This window comes from Schistocerca piceifrons, chromosome 1 (genome assembly GCF_021461385.2).
Source record: "Schistocerca piceifrons isolate TAMUIC-IGC-003096 chromosome 1, iqSchPice1.1, whole genome shotgun sequence".
Taxonomy (NCBI): domain Eukaryota; kingdom Metazoa; phylum Arthropoda; class Insecta; order Orthoptera; family Acrididae; genus Schistocerca; species Schistocerca piceifrons.
Window position 1 is genome coordinate 688,261,006 of NC_060138.1, and position 24,115 is coordinate 688,285,120.

The 24,115-nt window shown below is 43.4% G+C and overlaps 1 protein-coding gene across 1 annotated transcript in view; it reads right to left on the reverse strand.

Moving 5' to 3' along the window:
• LOC124788109 (venom protease-like) overlaps window positions 1-24,115 on the reverse strand; it is a 214,044-nt gene that overhangs the window by 19,445 nt on the left and 170,484 nt on the right. The window contains exons 3-6 of the mRNA XM_047255234.1: window positions 20,059-20,337; window positions 10,346-10,475; window positions 5,981-6,144; window positions 4,347-4,448 (exon numbers count right to left, since the gene is read on the reverse strand). Of these exons, the coding sequence (XP_047111190.1) occupies window positions 4,347-4,448; window positions 5,981-6,144; window positions 10,346-10,475; window positions 20,059-20,337 (675 nt within the window). The remainder of the gene's footprint in view (window positions 1-4,346; window positions 4,449-5,980; window positions 6,145-10,345; window positions 10,476-20,058; window positions 20,338-24,115) is intronic.

Sequence of the window (24,115 nt, forward strand, 5' to 3'; positions counted from 1 at the left end):
ACTATATGATGCATGATCCCAGTTTGCAGGGTACACTATGTACATCATGCTTACCCAATGGTGTATGCTTCTTGATTGTTCTCGTCTTTTTCATGCGGCATGACTCTGTGGTAAGGACTTGTGGTAATTTATCCACCGTTCCTTTAAAAGGTTAACCATACTAACGTGGACAATAGACTTTTTGTCAGAAATTCCACTGGAGAAGCCACCTCAATGACTGATAACAACCCCGATGTTTAGTTAAGCAATTCTGTTTTTCCTTTAGGTGTGTAGGGATTACCGACTAACACCACTTGACCCACTCGATATTGTGATGATTTTTTAACACGTTGCATGGACTGTTCTTGTTCCTAAGCTCTAGATTTGGCTTCTTCCATGTCTCGTGTATGCTTTCCAAGCACTTCACGTGCTCTTGCATATACTTCAAGAATATAATGATATTATCCAAATATACCATATAGGTATTTGGCTTTAAACCCCCATCTAATAACATCTGGAATGTGGCTGGCCCGTTTTTAAGCACAAATAACATCTTCCTATACTGGTAATGTCCCCATGGAAGCGGTCTTTGGTCTATCTTCTGGGACTACTTCCAGCTGATGATATTCACTTCTTAGATCCGTTGTTGTAAAGTAATGACACTGTCCTAAGCTGTCTAACTTTTCTGAGGTGGTAAGGATGGGATATGTATCAGTAACGGTGTTTGTATTCTGGGAGTGGTCACTGCAACAGAATCTGTACTCCTTAGTACCATCTGCTGAGCTTTTCAGAATGATGATCACAGTCACACCCCATATGCCATCACTGTACTCTTATATCCTCCGACAACTTTTGATCTATAAACTGCGCGATTACTGGTTGGAGACGCTTTGCTATGCATTATGGCTTTCTGTAAACTGGTGCATTATTGCCAGTAGATATAAAGTCCTGGGTAATATGTGTTGCTGGTAAAGGATGCTTCAATTTACATAAACCCATAAACTCTAGTAGCAAAGCTTCCATTGCCTGCCAATCACAGCCTTGCAAGTGACCCACTTTTTTTACTTAACATTGTTGGATCGGTGGTGTGCTTGTGGTTCTGGTCATCATATGACCTACCAATATCCTCTTCATCTAAAAGCTCTAATGTGGCAGTCATTAAACCCTTCACTAGGCTAACCATATCCATAATGAAGTTATCCAAAAAAAATAAAATAATCATTAATACTACTCTTATGTCTATGCTTCTTCACACAAAACAATGCATTTTGTCTATCTGTTCAGTTTCCACCAGAGATTGTACCACATACAATGCTTCACAGGGTAAATTGGTATTAACTGATACCTTCACAACCTTCCCTGTACCTGTTGGTATTTTATCACGAGTCTTTAGCATACATGTTAACAGTGTAGTCAGCAACACCTTCGTGAGGGGCGTGTCTTGTGACATTGCCTCGCTTGCAACTACATACCTCTATGTAAACAAAGTCCCATGAGTTTTACTGTATACTGTGACAGATCGATTTTAACATGGCGTTTGTCCAGAAAATCTAGCACGAAAATCGCTGAACACTTCCAAATGGAAATATTTCCAAATGTTCACGAAAATTCTTAGTTTCAGTACTAAAACTGAGTAGTATCATTCCTAAATAATCTGTTATTGCCACAAACTCCATGTATTTTGTAAGCTAGAGACCCAAGTTTCCTCCTTCCTAGTAGGTACAGGCTGATGAACATGTGCCCACCTGTGTCTACCAGGAATTTATGTTCCTTGTCTCCCAAAAAGCCTGCCAAGCAGCATTCCATCTATGCATCTGTTTGTGCAGTGTTATATCCTATGAAAATGCCTTCTGATGGTTGAAGCTCTCCGTTTTGTATGCAACAGCTACTTTGATTTTCTTTTTTTTTTTTTTTTTTTTTGCCCTGATTCCCACAGTGTCCAACTCATCCACACTTGTAGCATTCAGGTTGCCAACATTACTTCCCAATGTAGCTTTTATGCCCACGTTCATAACGCACATATCAATCTTACAACCACTTCATAACACCAGTTCTTGCAACTCGGGGACCTGGGGTCACTCTGTGTGCAGAAGGCCGAGCACGGAATTTGGAAGAGTGGTCCAGAACATGCCTGGAGGCGTTAGTGACACATTGACATCTGTGATAACATTTATTGGCCTGGAAGAGTTTACGGAGTTATATGGTTGTCTCAGTGCGCTGGATGGTGGTAGAGCCATGAAGAAGTGGTGACGTGCCTTGTCAGCGAGACATGACGTCGAAGTAGCAGGACAGTGAGATGCAGATATGTGACGTGATGCGGCGGTGTGGAGTCGGGCAGGCGCTGTTCGCCCCTAAACATTTGTGTGGTACAGTACGGCCCACTTCAGCAGCCCTGTGGACAGCCCATTGTGCCCTTATGTGAGGAAGTCAGCTGCCGTGAAGACCAGCTCCTGGTCATCCAACATGGATCGACCAAAACTGCAGTAGATGTTCATGAGTCGGCTAGGGGACTGTGCGACCGTGCCACGCCTGGACAGTGTGGAGATGACAGCTTGGGAATCATCCACAACTGACCGTCAGTGGAGGAGGGCTGCCAGCACACCAGTCTTCTCCTCATCCGACATGTCCCAGTAGACAGTAAAAGCAACCATAGCTGTGGTTTGCATCAGACTGGCTGTGCCTTAGTGTTGAAATCAGGAAGTAGGTGGCTGGAGGACCACCATCGATCAGCTTGTTGTGGTTTCACTGAAACTCAATAGATCGTCATTCTCTCTGGTTCATTCTCTCTGATGGCGCGACTGGATGTGTCTTTGAGCTCCAAAAGTCTCATTACTTAGAGAGTCTATCCTGTGGTGACCCTAGGTGCATGATCGAATTTGTCCTCGTTTATTGGTCTCGTCAGCACTCCTTGCCTCGCTGTGGTTGGTCAATAATTATTCTGGGTCGCCGAACTCAGGTTGTTCTGCAATGTTTGACTAGTGCTATGGTACTCTGGCGCTAGAAGTTACAGAGTTACTTTATCCTGCCCTGCTGTGTAGCATTGCTGCATTTGCGCTTTTTCTACGCTTTCTCGGAGGTTGTGTGGCAATACTCGCCTGATGCCCAATCTTCTGCTACATTGGTGGTATGCCTTGTTGACATGCTGATTGGCATACTTGACTCCTCGGCAGCACTTAAAACATTATTATGTACACCAATAATCTACTGTGCAACATTAAATAAATTTTGGACAACAAAAGACCAGTTCATTTTAGTGACCTAGCCAGAACTGGCATTAAGTCTCCTCCAATTCTTCTCCTGACTGCAGGCCTCCTTCGCGACTTTACATTGCAGCTCAATTCAAACAGACTGTTAGTGATATATATTTTCGGTGCAGTGGACGGCTCATGGAATATGTCAGATGCCAATCGGATTGTTACAAACAGGGACTATTTGTGTGGCTAGGAAGTCTTTTGTAGTGGAGTCCTTAGATGAAAAGTTATCGGTTTACTTGCCGAGTCAAATTCGGGTGTAACGAAATCCAGCGAGTCAGATTCTGTCCTCTGGGCACAAAAGTGGGAGCCTCGCCAGTTTCAAGACAGTCATACTTAGCCCCTGATGACTGTGATGGAGGCACTCATCCAAGGCTCTCGATTTTATCAGAATTTGGTGTGGATAGTAAACCAAGAAACTTTTATCCATGGATTAGGTGTGACTTTTGACACTATCCCGCGAGTTATGACAGGTGGGCGTCCTCTATGAAAAACTAGTCCACAATCAGTGCAGAAAGTAGGTAAAGGTTTGTTGATTGACTGTTTCTTCACTGACAGTGGTGCATATTGGGGGCAAGATGGGCCTACTTAAGTGACATTTTTTCTATTCTCTGAAGTTTGGGACCTGCCATAGCGCAGTCAGTGAAGCACATCAGGAATTCCACGTTTTCTTGTTCGAATCTCACTATGAACTCAACTGAAACTGGGACACCAATGCAATATATGCACCTACCATACGTAATGCATAAACTGGCACTATCATGTGCTACGCTTCTCTAAGAGGCAGTTAACACCAACAGACGATTGTCTATACACATGCAGGGGCCATCTGGAACGTGATTGACGTACTAGTATCACACTCCACTAACTGTCAAGATCTTAGTGGTGGTTATGGAATTCGTCAGTAAAACTTCTTCAGCCCTTCTTTCTTATTACCTTATGACCTTTTATTATTTCCTTATACGAACTAATTCATATTATAGTAAGGAGCATCAGTACGTAATTGTAACAGTTGCGATTTTGTAGATGAAAATTGAAGCTACTGAATGATTTTAAGTATGAACATTGATTAACGTACTCAAAATACTTGCAACAACAAATTTTTTGCATACTTACGAAACTCGATGGCTCCCCATCCGGCTATGAAAGGATTGTACCTTACGAAAGCGTTTGATCTCAGATCGTCAGCGAGCGGCAAGCAAATTGGATGCAGATAAACTGTGAGAAGAGAAATAAGTGCTGTAATTTAACTTTAGAAATGTCGTGAACAATGCCTTTCTAAACATGTGCAATTGATAGTATTACCAACACTCGGTAACTATTATATTTTGGATACTGATAACGCAGTATGCCTTAAAATTCAGACACAATGGTATACAAACAAACATGAGCTTATAGTTTCCTGCTCGAGATGCAAAATTACTACACCAACAAGAGTTGGAGGAATGCATTGGCTTGTAAGTTAACAAAAATGAACTTAAATTCTCACTGGACCCAATTCAAATAATTTTAATTAAAAAGAACAAGAAGATATTTTATAGTCACTTGTAAAAGAATGACTTCCGACATTTCATCTGGTTGCAAAGGAGATACTGATTTTTTATACATAAGTGAATTTCCTTCTGGAATATTAGTTTAAATGGGTTAGAGACTGATCGTGTTGCAGATAAGAATGTGCGTGGCAGTTAGTATGTTGTTTTCCTTTAAGATTTATGCTTGATTGATTGCATATGAATAACACGAAGTACGGTGTTCGTGTCTTCGGAAGCCGTGGAACGAAAGCTTCTAAGTTTCTAAGCAAGAACGAGTTCTTACGACATGGCCCTGCTGCCATATTCTTGTAATGCTCACATAAAAAACTAAGCAGAACACGAAAGATATCTGCACTTGCGAACATGGACAATTTTCAGCTCTATAATGGAATGACAACAATAAACATTTATCCTGGATCGGGACTCGAACCCAGATTTCCCACTTATTGAGAGGGGTCACTTTACCATCGGGCTATCCGAGCAGGCTTGAGAGCCAGATCTTAACTCCCATAGGTCGTCAACCACGTGTCTACAACTTGTACCTGTACATCCATTATATCAGGGATGACATTTTAACTGAAAGTCGCTTGCTCGGTGTCGGCGTCCGTGTTGTTCAGCAGTAAGACGCAGTGTTCCTTTGGACATGCATGCACTCAGCATTTAATAGTGTTGAAAAATACAACAAGAGTAGATTTTTTAAGCGATCTTATTCATAAAAAATAGTGATAATAATAACAGTAATAATACTGTGCGTCTTTCGGCCATCTTATATAACTGTTTCTAACTCCACTGGGGTTGTAAAGTGCTCTCCGAATACAACTGATGGAAATACTTGTCGGCGGAAGGGAGGAAAGGAAGGAAGGCAATCATAAACTGAGCACTAGCTCAGTGGAACAAGGAAAGATCCTAGACTGGTCCTGGCCGAGCTTAAGAAGCACTGCTGCGTGGCACTCAAGTGATTGACTGGTGTCAGTAGCCGGAAGGAGATCTGAATGTCGTTACCGCCGATTGTTGAGTCCACACCTTATCCGTTACAACAGAAATATATCAACAGTGTCAGACAAGATCTGCTACTTGGAGTGACCACACTCCTTTTTTTAATTTTGGAATTTACAAGATACGCATTATTGTATATTTTTCGTTAAACGCACTGAGAACTTGGTTTGTTAACATTATCATAATACACTTGTCCTGCCAACTGATTTCCTAAACACTTACATGAGAAAGGAATTTTGTCTTTCAGTTTAAGAATTGCGATGTCATTCTCAAACCGACCCTTGCGATACCCTTCGTGCATCTTCTTTTCCAGTATATCTGATTCAATGGGCGTAGCACCATCGTCTTCTGCGAGAAGATTGAGATCTCCAATGCGAACTTTATATCTGAAAAACAAAGGATTAAGAAACAACGGTGTATTTCACATCTATGGAATACTGTAAAAAGTAATTTTAAACTTCTAAGAAGTATTTCATTATAAAGGAATCATGGGTGCAAGTGTTGGGAATATTGTTAGAATGACATACTGCCGATCGTTTCCCAAATCAGTTAAATAAAATAGAAAAAGTGTGCCTGAGTTTATTAGAATATTTTTTTGCATTAATTAGGAGCAATACTGATATCTTTACCCTCTGATAGAACACGAGTTGCCAAACGCAGGTTTTATGGGCTCAGTATTTTCGTTCCCAGTCCGTATTTCTTGCTCTGTTGACAGCACAGATCCCTTGAATGACTGTTTCCACTGACCTTTAGTAATGACCCATAGAAGAGGATCTTTGTCACCTCTTTAAAAGTGTTCATTTATTATTTCCCGCTATTATATTGGGTCACATTATACGTTAATACTCGACCAAGAGCTTAGGTGCAACTTCTCTTTTCATTACATGTAGTATCACTCACTATTTAGACGTAAATTTATGTAATTTTTACTTAATCTCTGTAATGACTACTATAATCCTTAGCAGGGAAGATGTTAAATCGTTGGTGCGAATGCGTCTCCTAGCGCCTGATTTACCACTGTATCTTGTTAAGACTCTCTTGTCTGGCCGTGCTGGCTGCTCTCGTAACTGCACTCCTGCATTGTTGATAGGATTAGCGACTTACGCATGGGCGTCACCGCTGTGGGAGACAGGAGGACTTGTTCCCCCCCTCACCCAATATTTTTTGAAAGTAGTTTCACTTTTTCAAGTCTTACTTGACAAAAATGACACAATTGAACGAATACATCCAAGCTTAACTAATTACATGTACTAAAAGCTGTTGTGCAGTAAGAACGAACGGTTTGCAGGATTTACTAATGTGCCGTTAAACCAAATCCGGTTATAATATTCACTAAAAAGGACAATATTCCAAGTTTGAATAAATTATGTTGGTACGACTAGGAATGATGAAGGAGTGGGACAGATAAGAACGAATCTGCTGGTTTTGCTATAAGTTTGTAGGAGGGGTGGCTAGGAGGCGGAAGGCTAACAATAGTATGACAACTTCCAAAGGAACAAGGAATTTCCTAAGCGATTGTTTGAGGACAAGGATCCACACGAATTTGTATTGCTTGAACTTTACAGGCAGGAGCATTTTGAAATCAATGACATGGCTGTCCAAGGATTTATATATCGAATACTTGAGTAATCTGGCATGGAGAAACAGGTGTTCTTGGAAAAAGTGTTACTGGAGAAAAAAGGAGATGATGTGGAAGTTCCATACCGGAAGTCGATGTCCAGTGTTTGAAAACAGAACTTTTTCATCTGTGAGACAATGTAAAATATCAGAATGATGCAAAGGATGTTTTGGTTTCTTAACAAAATGGAAGTTCTGTAATTATTTGCTAATGTTGAAGCTTTGGAAGCTGTGCAGTAGAACAGTGTTACTGCTCTAAGACGACTGAAGAACTAGCTGTGTTCGAGAGTGACACAGCACAGGCAAAATCATGTAGTAGTCTGCAGTGTGCACAAGTTGCTGTTGAATCAAACAGACTTACGAAATGTTGCTAGAAAATTTGTATCAAGTTTTGACAAAAAAGGAGAAATATATTTGGCTCACTATAGGACGAACTTTGTAAGATTATTTTACCTTATGCTGTTGACATAGTATGTAATTGTCATTTCGGACTTTTTAACTACTTCCTTTTTTATTTCATACTTTTCATAGTTTTACATTGACTTTTTAAATGTATTTCTAATGTTCGAAAAATAAAGTAAATAAATCGTGCATGTAATACCGGTACTCTATTTATATTTCCAGCAAAAATCAAACATAATTTAATCTGAAAAACTATTCAGTTTGAAAGTGATTTTAGGACATAATACAAAATAGTCACATACCCACTGTGAGTAGATTTAAATGTTAATATTGCACAACTTTTTTATACTCGGTAATAGCAAAATACGTTCAAGTCCAGGCTTAAACTGGCACGGTTAAGAGTCTGAGGCATCCATAATGCTCGAAAAACTGGTTTTCGCTAATAATGCTTTCAACTTTTTTCAGTGGGATTTCCCTTTTAGACTCCCTTGTGATGTATACCGAATTTGTTGAGTCGTCCCGCCCCCCTCCCCTCCTCCCAATAATTTAGTGCTGGTGACGCCGGTGGACTTAGGATCTTTGTATTGTAACCAATGTACGATGAAAAATAGCTACTAATAAATAAAGCAAATGAGTAATATGCAGACCTACTGTCTATTTAATTAAGAAAAAAGCTAAATAAATGAATAATAAATTAAAAATAATATAAATTAATTAAAATTAAACTGTTGATGGCACATACATCACTCACATTCTATACATCCTGTCCAGAAAAAAATGCAGTACTTAAAAAGAGTTAAGTAAAATGCAGGAGAATATATTAAAGTTAAGAAATATTATAATATACATGGTAAATATGTATTATATCATAACTAAAATATTCTCACGAAAGCGTTATTCATTTCACGTTTGCTGTAAGAGTCTCTATGCCGATGCCATACCCACGGACAATTCATTAATAAACATCATATGTGACTCTTTGCTGGACTAGTTTTAAACCATTGAAGTCTTTATAAAGAATTTTTAAGACGTAACGGCGATGTAAACTCGACAGGAAAAGGAGCCTTTATTCAAAGGAGACAGTTACCCAAAACTCATACACACAACACATACATGTCTCATTACACTGAGGTGACGAAAGTCATTGGATAGCGATGTGCACACATACAAATGCTGATAGTACCGTGTACAAAAGCTATAAAAAGGGCAGTGCATTGACGGAGTCGTCATTTGTCCTCAGGTGAATCATATAAAAAGGTTTTACTGCGCGATTATGGCCGCACGACGGGAATTAAGACTTTGAATGCAGAATGGTAGTTGGAGATAGACTCACGAGACATTCCAGTTTGGAAATCATCAGAGAATTCAATATTCCACGGTGTCAGGAATGTGCTGAGAATACCACATTTTTGGCATTACCTCTCACCACAGACAACGCAGTGGCCGATAGCCTTCACTTGACGACGGAGAGCAGCGGCGTTTTCGTTGAGTTGTCGGTGCTAACACGTAACACTGCATTAAATAACCGCGGAAATCAAAGTGGGACGTAGACGAACGTATCAGTTAGGACAATATGGCGAAATCTAGTGTTAATAGGCTATGGCCGATGACCGAAGCAAGTGCCTTTGCTAACAGCACAACGTTGCCTGCAGCGCCTCTCCTGGGCTCTTGACCATATCGGTTGGATCCTAGACGACTGGAAAACCGTAGCCTGGCCAGATGTGTATCGATTTCATTTGGTAAGAGCTGATGGTAGTGTTCGAATGTGGCGTAGACCGCACAAAACTATGGACCCAAGTTGTCAACAAGGCACTACGCAAACTGGTGGTGGCTCCATAATGGTGTGCGCTGTGTTTACATGGAATGGACCGCGTCCTCTGGCCCAACTGAATCGGTCATTTACTGGAACTGGTTTTGGTCGGCTATTTGGAGACCGTTTGCAGCCATTCATATACTTCATGTTGCCAAACAACGATAGAATTTTTATGGATGACAGTGCGTGATGTCGCCAGGCCACAATCGCTAGCAACTGGTTCGAAAAACATGCTGGACGATTCGAGAGAATGATATGGCCACCCAGATCGTTAGACACGGTTCCCATCGGAAATTTATGGGAAATAGTTGAGAGGTCAGTTTGTGAACAAAATCCTGCACCGATAGAACTTTCCAATTGTGGGCTGCTGTAGAGGCAGCATGGCTGAATATCTCTTCAGGGGACTTCCAAAGACTTGTGGAGTCCATGACATGTCGAGTTTCTACACTACGCCGGGCAAAAGGAGGTCCGGCGCGGTATTAGGAGATATCTCATGATTTTAATTACCTCAGAGGAACTGACGTAAGTCCACCTAACCATGGAAGCTCGAACAAACAAAACGCGTAGTGGTAATAAAAATAAATAGTAAGTCGTTACAGTAAACGACTAATTTCAATTGAAATATTCTTTCTGTCTGAGCACGTTTAACATCATACTCCATCCCAACACTATGTCGAGGGTCATAGCAGAGGTCCGACCCGAAAAAATCGATCGTATATGAAACTGTGGCGGTGCTGGGTGGGCGGCTTACGTACAGGTCGGATCTGTTGTAGACGCAGTGGGCGGCGGTGAGCACGTGCTGGTCGGTGATGAGCGCGCCGCCGCACAGCACGCGCGGCCCGTTGCTGCCGCGGTAGATGAGCGCCGTCAGCCACGGCCACGCCCCTGCAACACGGCACACCCGCCACTCAGCCCGCTGGCAATGTAACACACCGCTGGCCGTCCAAATTGCAACAACAGGAAACATAGCTGATAATTAAACTTGAGTAGGAGAAACACTTCATTAAATTTGTATGTGATTTGGGGGTTGTAACACCCCAACGACCCCCTCAAAGTCAATTAAGACAGAATGTCATAATATGAAGTAGGGAAGAGTTATCTTGGCAAATACATCTTTGCCGATAAGCTAACACCAAGAAGTTTTGATAACAACAACATTATCCATCACTGAGAGTTTTTGTTATGAAAAGAGGAGGAAGAAACCTCAGATTTAACTAATGGACAAATATCCAAGTGATAATTGCAATTAATATCTTGAAAGCTAAGTCCACGGTGATGTTATGTGGAAGAGAGTTGTAAGCGCAACGAAGAAATTCAATGCGCCTACAATACTATTTCACAGAAGAAGTCGCTTGCTGGCTCTCGTCCTGTAAAGACGTGCGAGAACAATTCTTGTCTTAGTTATTGAGAGTACGGAACGCGACGAGATTGTTTTGCGTTCAGAAGTGATTCTTGCGTGACGTGCTTCACGAACTTCGGAAACTGATTTTCTAAGCAGAGACAGGAACTGATAGACGCGTTTAACCGTGCATAACGGGTTAATTGAACTTTATTGACGAAACTAGTGAATATTGGACTTGACTTTCACATAGTTGGAACTAAAAGAAGAGTGGATAGTATATCAAAGGACTACACTCAATTAGTCTCGAGTAGGACACAGTTACACGACTTCACGAAGATAATACAATTACGCTGAAGAGTCAAGTTCTCGTAATTGTCAAGAAACTTAATTTTAATAGAACTGACTTTACCAACCAACTCCGTGTGCGTGTGGCGCGAAAGTTATAAAACATTTAGTGGCCAAGGAACAATAAACTGTTCCTTCCAAGTGAAATATCGAGCGTGGACTACATTATTAAGTCATTTAATCAATGATAGTTAACCAACGACTGTTCAGCAGGGACAATTTAATTTGAAATATCAAAATAATTACTTCATTAATTGAAAAGAGAACTTTTGAACTTTTTTTTTTTTTTTTTTTTTTTTTTTTTACATTAAGGCGTAGGTTCACTCAGACGTGATTGAGGAGTATCTGTTCACTCAGACGTGATTGAGGAGTATCTGTGGATCTCGCTTCATACAGGTTCAACAGCTCCATAACAACGAGCCAACAACGTACAAGAAGACTGATAGTCACAATGTTTCCTCACAATTGGTGGTGTGTACGATGCGGATGAGATAAGATTTAACAACTACTGCATATCCGGGTAATGCATCATTCAATCTTAAATCAGAAGAAGCATCCATCGTACAAGTTCGCATTTCCGTCTCCCGTTCACCAACTGGGACCTATGTCATCGCGCATCGTGTCTCAACTCCACTGAAAGAGCTGTGGCAGTAGCAGCTCTACGGCGTCGACAATATCAGCACGCGGTTGGAGTGCGGGGACGCCACAGGGTGTACAGGGTGGGCAGCAGCAATGGCTCTTACCAGGCTCTGCATCCAGTCGAACAACAGACATGGTCTGTCATTCCGTGGGGCTTCAGTTGTATAGTAGAGTTCGTGATGAGGGGGCTACGCTCTCCGCTACCCATGGCCAGACGTTTTCAGTGGCGTGAGAGATGTGACCATGGCGACAGCCGAACAACCACTGTATTGCAAGTTTGGTTGGGATAGCATAGGCAACGTGAACTCTTGCGTCGTCTTGTTTAAAACGCATTGACGTAGAGGCCTCAAAATTAGAGCACAGCCACTGGCCTTATCACGTCGTAAATGTAACGTCTGATGTTTAAATTACAGCTATGCGAATCAAAAATGATAGTACAGTGCACACAGTGCCTCTCCGCAGTGTCTGTTGGTTGGTCCCTATGACGACGATGAATGCAATCTGACTACGTCCATTCTGTACGTAGATATACGGGGTGACAATTTTGAACTGTATGAAATACATTGGTCATAACTTCTGAAGGGTTTGCGCTAGGACGTTCAAACTGCACGGTTGACCGCAGGGCATGATGGGAATTAGTATGCGCATCCGCACGCGCATTGTTGTTGTTGAAAATGTTACGGCACAGCGTGCCTGAGCGTATAGCGCTTGTGAAGGCCTACTAAGCCAGCAATAAAAGACCAATCACGGCTCAAAGGAAGTCAAGAAATTGAAGGTACAGCGTGAAGGTTTTGGATGATGACTTCGTCCCTATTATCCAAAGTGATCCTGATTTCGACAAGATGTCGTTCATGCAACCGGTTAAAGTGTGCTAACAATCAAGAATTTGATTCGCAAGTTTGAGAGAAAAGGTAGTGTTCGTGATGATAGTGTTGGCAATGTTGGTCGTCCAAAAAAGTTAACACCTGAAAACATTGAGAAGACATGCTCTGTGTTTCAAACCAGCCCCAGGAAATCGTTCAGACGAACTGCACAACAGGTGGGAATCAACCGGGAGACACTGCCACAAATTGTTGTTGAAGACCTGCATCTCTCCCCATACGAAATTCAAACTCATCAGCCATTAAGCCCCAAGACATGGAACAGCAGCTGTGTTTCGCCAACGCTATTGTCCACAGAATTGACGAACATGACTTTGATGTGACTATGGTTTGGTTTAGTGACGAAGCCCACTTTCATTTGGATGGATTCTTCGGTAAGCAAAATTGGCTCATTTTGGGGGACTGAGAATCCGCATTTCGCGATCGAGGTATCTCTTCACTCTCAACGGATGACAGTGTGGTGTGCGATATTCCTTTATGGCACGGTGACTGCCGAACGGTACGTGAAGGTTTTGGAAGGTGACTTCGTCCCCACTATCCAAAGTGATCCTGATTTCGACAAGATGTCGTTGATGCAAGTCGGAGCTCGATCTTATCGAAGCAGGAGAGCATTTGATGTCCTGCTCTAGCACTTTGGATACCGCAATCTGCTCTGGGGTACCCGGAGGCCACTGGCATGGGCCTCGAATGGCCACCATATTCTCCGGATTTGAACACATGCGACTCCTTTTTGTGGGGTTATATTAAAGACAATTATCCCAAAACCAGTGCTAAGCTGAAAACAGCCATTCAGAAGGTCATTGACAGCATCGATGTTCCGACACTTCAGCAGGTCATGCAGAAGTCGGTATTCATCTGCACCACATCATCGCCAATGATGGCAGGCATATCGAACGTGTCATAACCTAAATCAAACTATCAGTAGTGACGTTTATATGTTAAATAAAGTGTGTGCACGACGTAACTTATGAGTAATTTACGTTTTTTCCCATATAGTTCAACTGTCATGTCGCATCAGTCATGATGCTATATGTAGAACCGAGGAGTTGAATTCAACTGAAAGATAACGTGGTGCTCACTCCTACGTCCTGAGTTGTCCTTGGGCTCGTTTCTCTCTGGTACCGCAACAAGGGTAGTCGCAATAATGGTCACTGTGCTGGCAGCCTGTGGTTATCCAGACGTCGCTACATCATCTATGCAGATACTTGTCTTCATATAAACTAGCCCAGGTCCTAAGTGAAGATACGTGATGTAGCTATACGGTCCTTCATGACCGATCGAGAATATGTCTGCCCTCTTGAGTGCTAGCCGTATGGAGCATGAGGGGGATCGCTAAACGGCATCTCTGACTTGTATATCTGTGCACGTGTAACTAAAGGTGTTATGTAACTTCCATGATCTGTAAGTGGCGTGTAAAATAAAGTTGTATGTTAACTGACGTTAAATCACCTAATTGCTACCACAATTTTTTTCTGGTGACGAAACCCGGAAAAAGAGCTCGGGGCCGGGAACTTTTGGAATATCTCAGACGTCAACGATGATTTAAGAAGACTTACACATCAAGTTTGCCTTTGAAATTCGACTGAATCCTGAGGGGAAATAGCCAGTGGGTTTTCGTTAATCATGTCTTCGTTAACTTTGTCAACCTGCCGTACAATCAGTCCTTTCAAAACACATTCCGAAACTTCTGGGATTTAGAGACAATAGGTTAATATGTGACGATCAGGACAGAAGAGTGAATGCGAAGGATTCAGCACATGTTGACGGATTTCAAACTTCCTTCTCTATCGAGTGTCAACGAAGAATGGAGGATTTATTCAGGGGAAAGAGCTTTACAAATTGAGCAAGTCAATAACGCGTTGGTCGTCTCTGGCCCTTATGCAAGCAGTTATCCGGCTTGGCATTGATTGATAGTTGTTGCTTGTCCTGATGAGGAATATAGTGCCAAATTATGTCCAGTTGATGCTATATATCGTCAAAATCCCGAGCAGGTTGGAGGGTCGTGCCCATAATGTTCCAAACGTTCTAAATTGGGAAGAAATCCGGTGACATTGCTGCCACAACTGTTTTGAATGGAGATATTGACATAATGATGAGGAAGTAAAGTAAATAAAAGCAACGAAGTAATGTTGAGCAATGGATATTGTTAAAAGCAACTGTTATGCATTGAAAGACAGGAATCAAGGTTATTGTACTTATCACAATACACAGATAAAAATAAAAACAGAAAACTCCTCAGACGTATACAAAATTCCAGAGGAAAATGAACAACTACTTTGAATGGAGATATTGATGTAATAACACTAAGCAAAACATGTGAGAATGGTGATAAAAACACGATAAAATAAAACTTGGATAATAATTACAATATGTGGCATAAATAGCGCTACGACATTTTATGGCCTAAGAAAATGAAGATATATACTTGTAACGTCTTTCATATAAGTAGCTGTAAAAGTACTTTCATTTAAAAAGAAAAAAACAACAAACCTAACTTCAACCTACGGCAAAACAACCTAATTTTTTTACACTCTCCGGTATCTGTCGTCCTTCGGTTATTATCGTCGAGGAGGTAGTTAGGTCCTAGTGCTGGTTACATGCTTATTTCATAAAACTATTTACGGTTTTTGTTTTTATGCCCCAAATATGTTTTAAATTGTTGTCAGTTGCGTTATCTTCGGTGGGTGCTTCAAATTTAATGGTCAGAATTTTTGTTCTAGAATTGTTTTTGCTATGGGCAATTCTTGATTTTTGGTACTGTAAAACAAATCTCTTCCACTGTAAGCTCTTTGCTTTCCACGTTGTGGGTAGTGGTGGTATGGGCCAAAAGAAGGAAAAAATGTCCATTAAACATCTGCTCTTAATTGCATATCTTAAGAGCTGTGTGTGTGTGTGTGTGTGTGTGTGTGTGTGTGTGTGTGCGTGAGTGCGTGAAATCTTATGGTACTTAACTGCTAAGGCCATCAGTACCTAAACTTACATACTACTTAATCTAAATTATCCTAAGGACAAACACACACACCCATGCCCGAGGGAGGACTCGAACCTCCGCCGGGACCAGCCGAACAGTCTATGACTGCAGCGCCTGAGACCGCTCGGCTAATCCCGCACGGTCCTTAAGAGCTATGAGCACTTGTACATCTTCGCTGCTTTGAAACAGAACCCTTCTAATGAACAAGTGCTCTTAATTTTTAAGGAATGCATTTTAGAACACATGTCTACTGGCCATTTTTTGTTGTTTTGGCCCATACTACAACTTTCCAAAACATGGAAAACAAGAAGCTTGCAGTAGATCTGTTTTACAGTATCCAAGATCACGAATTGCTCATGGCTCTTAAGGTACGCGTTTTAGAGCGCAGGGTTGCTGACTTTTTTGTTTCGAATGATAATTCCTGTTATATCCCTGAATACTGACCATCACTTCTGAAACACCCTTGTCCTTTGTTTCTTTGGTGTATCTGAGAATTTACTTAACCATTTCTAATGTGTGTTTAAATCGTGCTTTTATTTCTTTTATGTAGGTGTACAGAATGGAAGCTAGATAATACCTGTATGTGAATACTTGACATTTTCATTGTGGTGAGATTTGTCTCTAAGTTAATCTATGAAGTTTTATTAACAGAGCCTGGTGGATCTACATCTAGATGGATACTCTGCAAATCACATTTAAGTGACTGGCAGAGGGTTCATCGAACCAACTTCACAATTCTCTATTATTTTAATCTCGTGTAGCGCGCGGAAAGAATGAACACCTATATCTTTCCGTACGAGCTCTGATTTCCCTTATTTTATCGTGGCGATCGATCCTCCCTATGTAGGTCGGTGTCAACAAAATATTTTCGCATTCGGAGGAGAAAGTTGGTGATTGGAATTCCGTGAGAAGATTCCGTGTCAACGAAAAACGCCTTTCTTTTAATGATGTCCAGTCCAAATCCTGTATCATTTCTGTGACACTCTCCCATATTTCGCGGTAATACAAAACGTGCTGCCTTTAATTGTAATACCTAGGTTTTTAGTTGAATTTACGGCTTGTAGATTACTGATTTATCGTGTAATCGAAGTTTAACGAGTTTCTTTTAGCACTCATATGGATGACCTCACACTTTTCGTTATTTAGGGTCAGCTGCCACTTTTCGTACCATTCACATATCTTTTCTAAATCGTTTTGTAGTTTGTTTTGATCTTCTGATGACTTTATTAGTCGATAAACGACAGCGTCATCTGCAAACAACATAAGACGGCTGCTCAGATTGTCTCTCAAATCGCTTATATACACTCCTGGAAATTGAAATAAGAACACCGTGAATTCATTGTCCCAGGAAGGGGAAACTTTATTGACACATTCTTGGGGTCAGATACATCACATGATCACACTGACGGAACCACAGGCACATAGACACAGGCAACAGAGCATGCACAATGTCGGCACTAGTACAGTGTATATCCACCTTTCGCAGCAATGCAGGCTGCTATTCTCCCATGGAGACGATCGTAGAGATGCTGGATGTAGTCCTGTGGAACGGCTTGCCATGCCATTTCCACCTGGCGCCTCAGTTGGACCAGCGTTCGTGCTGGACGTGCAGACCGCGTGAGACGACGCTTCATCCAGTCCCAAACATGCTCAATGGGGGACGGATCCGGAGATCTTGCTGGCCAGGGTAGTTGACTTACACCTTCTAGAGCACGTTGGGTGGCACGGGATACATGCGGACGTGCATTGTCCTGTTGGAACAGCAAGTTCCCTTGCCGGTCTAGGAATGGTAGAACGATGGGTTCGATGACGGTTTGGATGTACCGTGCACTATTCAGTGTCCCCTCGACGATCACCAGTGGTGTACGGCCAGTGTAGGAGATCGCTCCCCACACCATGATGCCGGGTGTTGGCCCTGTGTGCCTCGGTCGTATGCAGTCCTGATTGTGGCGCTCACCTGCACGGCGCCAAACACGCATACGACCATCATTGGCACCAAGGCAGAAGCGACTCTCATCGCTGAAGACGACAGTCTCCATTCGTCCCTCCATTCACGCCTGTCGCGACACCACTGGAGGCGGGCTGCACGATGTTGGGGCGTGAGCGGAAGACGGCCTAACGGTGTGCGGGACCGTAGCCCAGCTTCATGGAGACGGTTGCGAATGGTCCTCGCCGATACCCCAGGAGCAACAGTGTCCCTAATTTGCTGGGAAGTGGCGGTGCGGTCCCCTACGGCACTGCGTAGGATCCTACGGTCTTGGCGTGCATCCGTGCGTCGCTGCGGTCCGGTCCCAGGTCGACGGGCACGTGCACCTTCCGCCGACCACTGGCGACAACATCGATGTACTGTGGCGACCTCACGCCCCACGTGTTGAGCAATTCGGCGGTACGTCCACCCGGCCTCCCGCATGCCCACTATACGCCCTCGCTCAAAGTCCGTCAACTGCACATACGGATCACGTCCACGCTGTCGCGGCATGCTACCAGTGTTAAAGACTGCGATGGAGCTCCGTATGCCACGGCAAACTGGCTGACACTGACGGCGGCGGTGCACAAATGCTGCGCAGCTAGCGCCATTCGACGGCCAACACCGCGGTTCCTGGTGTGTCCGCTGTGCCGTGCGTGTGATCATTGCTTGTACAGCCCTCTCGCAGTGTCCGGAGCAAGTATGGTGGGTCTGACACACCGGTGTCAATGTGTTCTTTTTTCCATTTCCAGGAGTGTAGATAAGGAACAGCAAAGGGCCTATAACACTATCTTGCGGAACGCCAGAAATCAATTCCGTTTTACTCGATGACTTTCCGTCAATTACTACGAACTGTGACCTCTCTGACCGGAAATCACAAATGCAATCACATAACTGAGCGGTAATCCATAAGCACGCGATTTCACTACGAGCTGCTTGTGTGGTACAATGTCGAAAGCCTTCCGGAAATCCAGAAATATGGAATCTATCTGAAATCCATTGTCAATAGCACTCAACACTTCATGTGAATAAAGAGCTAGTTGTCTTTCACAGGAAGGATGTTTTCTAAACCCATGTTGACTGTGTGTGAATGGGCCGTTTTCTTCGAGGTAATTCACAATGTTCGAACAGAATATGTTCTAAAGTCTTGCTGCATATCGACGTTAATCATATGTACCTGTAATTTAGTGGATTATTGCTACTACCTTTCGTTAAGTGATCTAAGTTGCTTCACTACTCCGAGGATATTTGCTTCTACGTTACTCATGTTGGCAGCTGCTCTCGATTCGAATTCTGGAATATTTGCTTCGTTTTCTTTTGTGAAGGCATTTGGGAAGGCTGTGTTTAGTAACTCTGCTCTGACAGCACTGTCTTCGATAGTATCTCCACAGCTATCGCGCAGAGAAGGCATTGATTATTTCTTACCGCTGACATACTTGACATAGAACCAGAATCTCTTTGGATTTTCTGCCAGGTTTCGAGACAAAGTTTCGTTGTGGAAACTGTTATAAGCATCTCGGATTGAAGTCCGCGCACAATGTCGAGCTTCTGTAAAAGATCGCCAATCTTGGGGATTTTGCGTCCGTTTAAATTTGGCATGTTTGTTTCGCTGTTTCTGTAACAGTGTTCTAACCCGTTTTGTGTGCCAAGGAGGATCAACTCTGTCGTTTGGTAATTTATTTGGTATAAATCTCTCAATTGCTGCCGATACTATTTGAATTCAAGCCACATCTGGTCTACGCTTATATTATTAATTTGGAATGAGTGGAGATTGCGTCTCAGGAAGGCGTCAAGTGAATTTTTATCTGCTTTTTTGAATAGATGTATTTATAGCTTACTTTTCGAGGATTTGGGGATTAAAATATCCAATCTCGCTACGACAACCCTGTGTTCACTAATCCTTGAATCGGTTTTGATGCTCGTTATTAACTCAGGATTATTTGTTGCTAAGAGGTCAAGTGTGTTTTCACAACCGTTTACTATTCGCGTGGGCTCATGAACTAACTGCTCTAAATAATTGTCAGAGAATGCGTTTAGCACAATTTCGGATGATATTTTATTTTATTTTTAACTTGTAGTTTTGGAGACACTGTGTTGTTTTGATGTTGTTAACACAAAAGGGAAAATAAAAATTGGCTCGTGTTAAAATTGAATAAAAAGTTATTTAACATGTATCAGCACATTACCTCTCCCAACACAACCACTGCCCTACCGCCTGATGCTGTCTATGGCATACCTGTTGAAACTGTTATCAACGCTAGAAGCCATGTTACAGGGTACCAGAGCGATGTCTACCGTTCGGAGTGGCCACGTCGGCCGCTTACCGAGCTCAGCCTTCTTGCCGCCTATGATGCGGACGTGCGTGGTGTTGCTGTAGCCGCAGCGGCCGGGCGCCGGCTCGCCGGGCACCGGGATGGCGGTGCGGCCCTGCAGCTGCGCCTCCTGGCGCGGGCAGCAGACGCGCGGGTCCGAGCCCTCGTAGCCGCACAGAGAGTCCCGCAGCCGCTGCGTCACGCCCGGCTCGTTCCTCCGCGACAGCAGCGACAGCAGCTCGTCGCACCGCCGGATGTTGATGCACACCTCGTTCTGCTTGCAGTTCGCACCTGTTCCCGACACAAACACACATATACAGGAGGTAGACAAAAATATGGAAATATCGAAAACACGACGCGTCACCATTTACGTGAGTATGCGGGGCCTTTTCGCATGGAGATATCCGCAATAACAGACACCAAGCGGAATCCGCAACTGTGAAACATATACTACCGGCCTTTAAAATTGCTACACCAAGAAGAAATGCAGATGATAAACAGGTATTCATTGGACAAATATATTATACTAGAATTGACATGTGATTACATTTTCACGCAGTTTCGGTGCATAGATCCTGAGAAGTCAGTACCCAGAACAGCCAACTCTGGCCGTAATAACGGCCTTGATACGCCTGGGCATTGATTAAAACAGAGCTTGGATGGCGTGTACAGGTACAGCTGCCCATGCAGATTCAACACGATACCACAGTTCATCGAGAGTAGTGACTGGCGTATTGTGACGAGCCAGTTGCTCGACCACCATTGACCAGACGTTTTCAATTGGTGAGAGATCTGGAGAATGTGCTGGCCAGGGCAGCAGTCGAACATTTTCTGTATCCAGAAAGACCCGTACAGGACCTGCAACATGCGGTCGTGCATTATCCTACTGAAATGTAGGATTTCGCAGGGATCGAATGAACGGTAGAGCCACGGGTCGTAACACATCTGAAATGTAACGTCCACTGTTCAAAGTGCCGTCAATGAGAACAAGAGGTGACCGAGACGTGTGACCAATGGCACCCCATACCATCACGCTGGATGATACGCCAGTATGGCGATGACGAATACACGCTTCCAATGTGCGTTCACCGTGATGGCGCCAAACACGGATGCGACCATAATGATGCTGTAAACAGAACCTGGGTTCATTCGAAAAAATGACGTTTTCCCATTCACGCACGGAGGTTCGTCGTTGAGTACACCATCGCAGGCGCTCCTGTCTGTGATGCAGCGTCAAGGGTAACCGCAGCCATGGTCTCCGAGCTGATAGTCCGTGCTGCTGCAAACGTCGTCGAACTGTTCGTGCAGATGGTTGTTGTCTTGCAAACGACACCATCTGTTGACTCAGGGTTCTAGACGTGGCTGCACGATCCGTTACAGCCGTGCGGTTGAGATGCCTGTCACCTCGACTGCTAGTGATACGAGGCCGTTGGGATCCAGCACGGCGTTCCGTATTACCCACCTGAACCCACCGATTCCATATTCTGCTAACAGTCATTGGATCTCGACCAACGCGAGCTGCAATGTCGCGATACGATAAACAGCAATCGCGATAGGCTACAATCCGACCTTTTTCAAAGTCGGAAACGTGATGGTACGCATTTCTCCTCCTTACACGAGGCATCACAACAACGTTTCACCAGGCAACTCTGGTCAACTGCTACTTGTGTATGAGAAATCGGTTGGAAACTGTCCTCATGTCAGCACGTTGTAGGTGTCGCCGCCGGCTCCAACCTTGTGTGAATGCTCTGAAAAGCTAATCATTTGCATATCACAGCATCTTCTTCCTGTCGGTTAAATTTTGCGTCTGTAGCACGTAATCTTCGTGGTGTAGCAATTTTAATGGCCAGATGTGTATTATGTAAATTGTAGGTGGAGGGGAGAAAGGAAAGGAAGGAGAGGGAACTACTGATATCACCTGCGGATAGGTGGCACTGCGTGGGAGTGTGGGTCGGCCAGGGACAGTACCGACATAGTCCGAGCATTTGCGATAAATGCTGTGTCTGGGTGGCGCGGTGATTAACACAACTACCTACTAGGTAGGAGATCCCGGCTTCGAGTCCCAGTCTGGCACACATTTTCACGCGTCGCCGCTGATGCCGCATAAATTCCCAATTCAGGTGAAATAATTAGCTCCTTCCCTATCCTTTCATTTCTCCCCCTTCCACCTTCAATTTACATAATATCTATCACAGTTGCCGATTCCTTGTAGTGTACGTTCTTTGAGACATGTTCCAAAGAACAGATATCGTGTGTTTGTATAACTGATTCGCCACAATGGGGAATGAATCCAGCTTCATTTTACATTGTAATACATAGCTGGTGCATGTGAACATTTATACATCTTACTACTGTGCGTACAGAAACAATATACTATTGTGCATGGTTACGTCTATTAGCCAACGTAAAGAAAAAGAATAAGTGATAAATTGTTTTGGAATTTCAGCTCGCCCTGCAGTTGGCAATTCGTGGAGCCCTTCGTGTTATTCTGAAGGTGACACGTTCACGAGTGCGACATTTAGTTCTGCTGTGACTTTAGCAGCTGTCTTCTTATTTTTCGTCACAGTCCTCTTCAACGACCGTCTTGTCCGCCCCCGGTAGCTGATTGGTCAGCGCCACAGAATGTCACTCCTAAGGGCCCGGGTTCGATTCCCGACTGGGTAAGAGATATTCTCCGCTCAGGGACTGGATGTTGTGTTGTCCTACTCATCATCATTTCATCCCCATCGACGCGCAAGTCGCCGAAGTGGCGTCAAATCTAAAGACATGCACCCGGCGAACAGTCTACCCACCGGGAGGCCATAGTCAGACGACATTTTGTCACGATCACTCCACACACAATTTCGTCAGCGTTCTGACTTAGCGGATGACGTTTCTCGCCCTTCCCGTATGCGGTGTAAATCTTTGATAACGTGCTTCTTGAAACACCAAGCACTTTGTCTATCTTTGTTACGGATGCATCCATCACAGGAGCACCAAAAATTTGCCCATGTTCGAAGTCGCTTTGCTCCAACATAACGCCTTCACAACTACACAGTACACTGTTCTGACCACGGATGGCACTTCCAACGTACTGAGGACATTGCACATGTGCCGTTCGGGGTCAGATTTGTAACAGTGCAACTGCCAGGCTTGGATAGCATGTCCAAGTATGCATTTATCGCCATGTTTCTGAATTTTTGTCCAATCCCTGTATGCTGGCAATACTTAGATCTCTTAAAGATTTAATAAACTGTTCATTTGCTTGACCTGTTATTTCCTATCGTATTAATTCGGCATAGGACTATTTGTAGAGAGCATGTTTCGGACATCTTCCTCACAAGATACACGTATCACTGTGACAGTTTCCATATCTGTGTTTCTATGTGACACGTGTCCTCTCAATTTGCTATTAATGCTCTTCGATATAACTGATGCAATGGACATATTATGATGAGCTGTGGTCACGAAATTCGACAGTTAGTGATTAGCTCTGGGTTTATTACTTCTTGACTTAGTAGAAAGATCCTTAAGTCTAACTAAAGTCCTTTAAGAGTACATGAACACTTACACTATTTCACTTTGTCTTTTAAGATTCTGTTCCGGCGTAATGCAAAGTATACTGTTCTGTATTGCACTATACTAACTCCAGAACAAACCCTTTGCGCCCTTGTTCGTGCCCAGACTTGAACTTGTTACTTTCATGAGCAGATCTCGCAGACTGTTTGCCCACGCGCCTTTTTCTGCAGATGCCAAAAGCCCGCCCTACTCTCTAGGTAAATTTGGAAATTTGTGGTGAGGTGTTATGGCACCAAACTGCTGAGGTCATTGGTCCCTAAGCTTACGCACTACTTAATCAAACTAACTTCCGCTGAAGACAACACACACACACCCATGCCCGAGGGAGGACTCGAATCTCCAACGGAGGGAGCCGCGCGAACCGTGACAAGACCCCCTAGACCGCGCGGCTACCCCGCGCGCACTCTCTAGGTGAGGAGACATCCGCGCGTTACCCGTGATTTTGGGTCCATCAGAGACGGGTAAGGGTAAGATAGGCCATATCGTAGTGGTATGGATGTAGGTGTTTTTA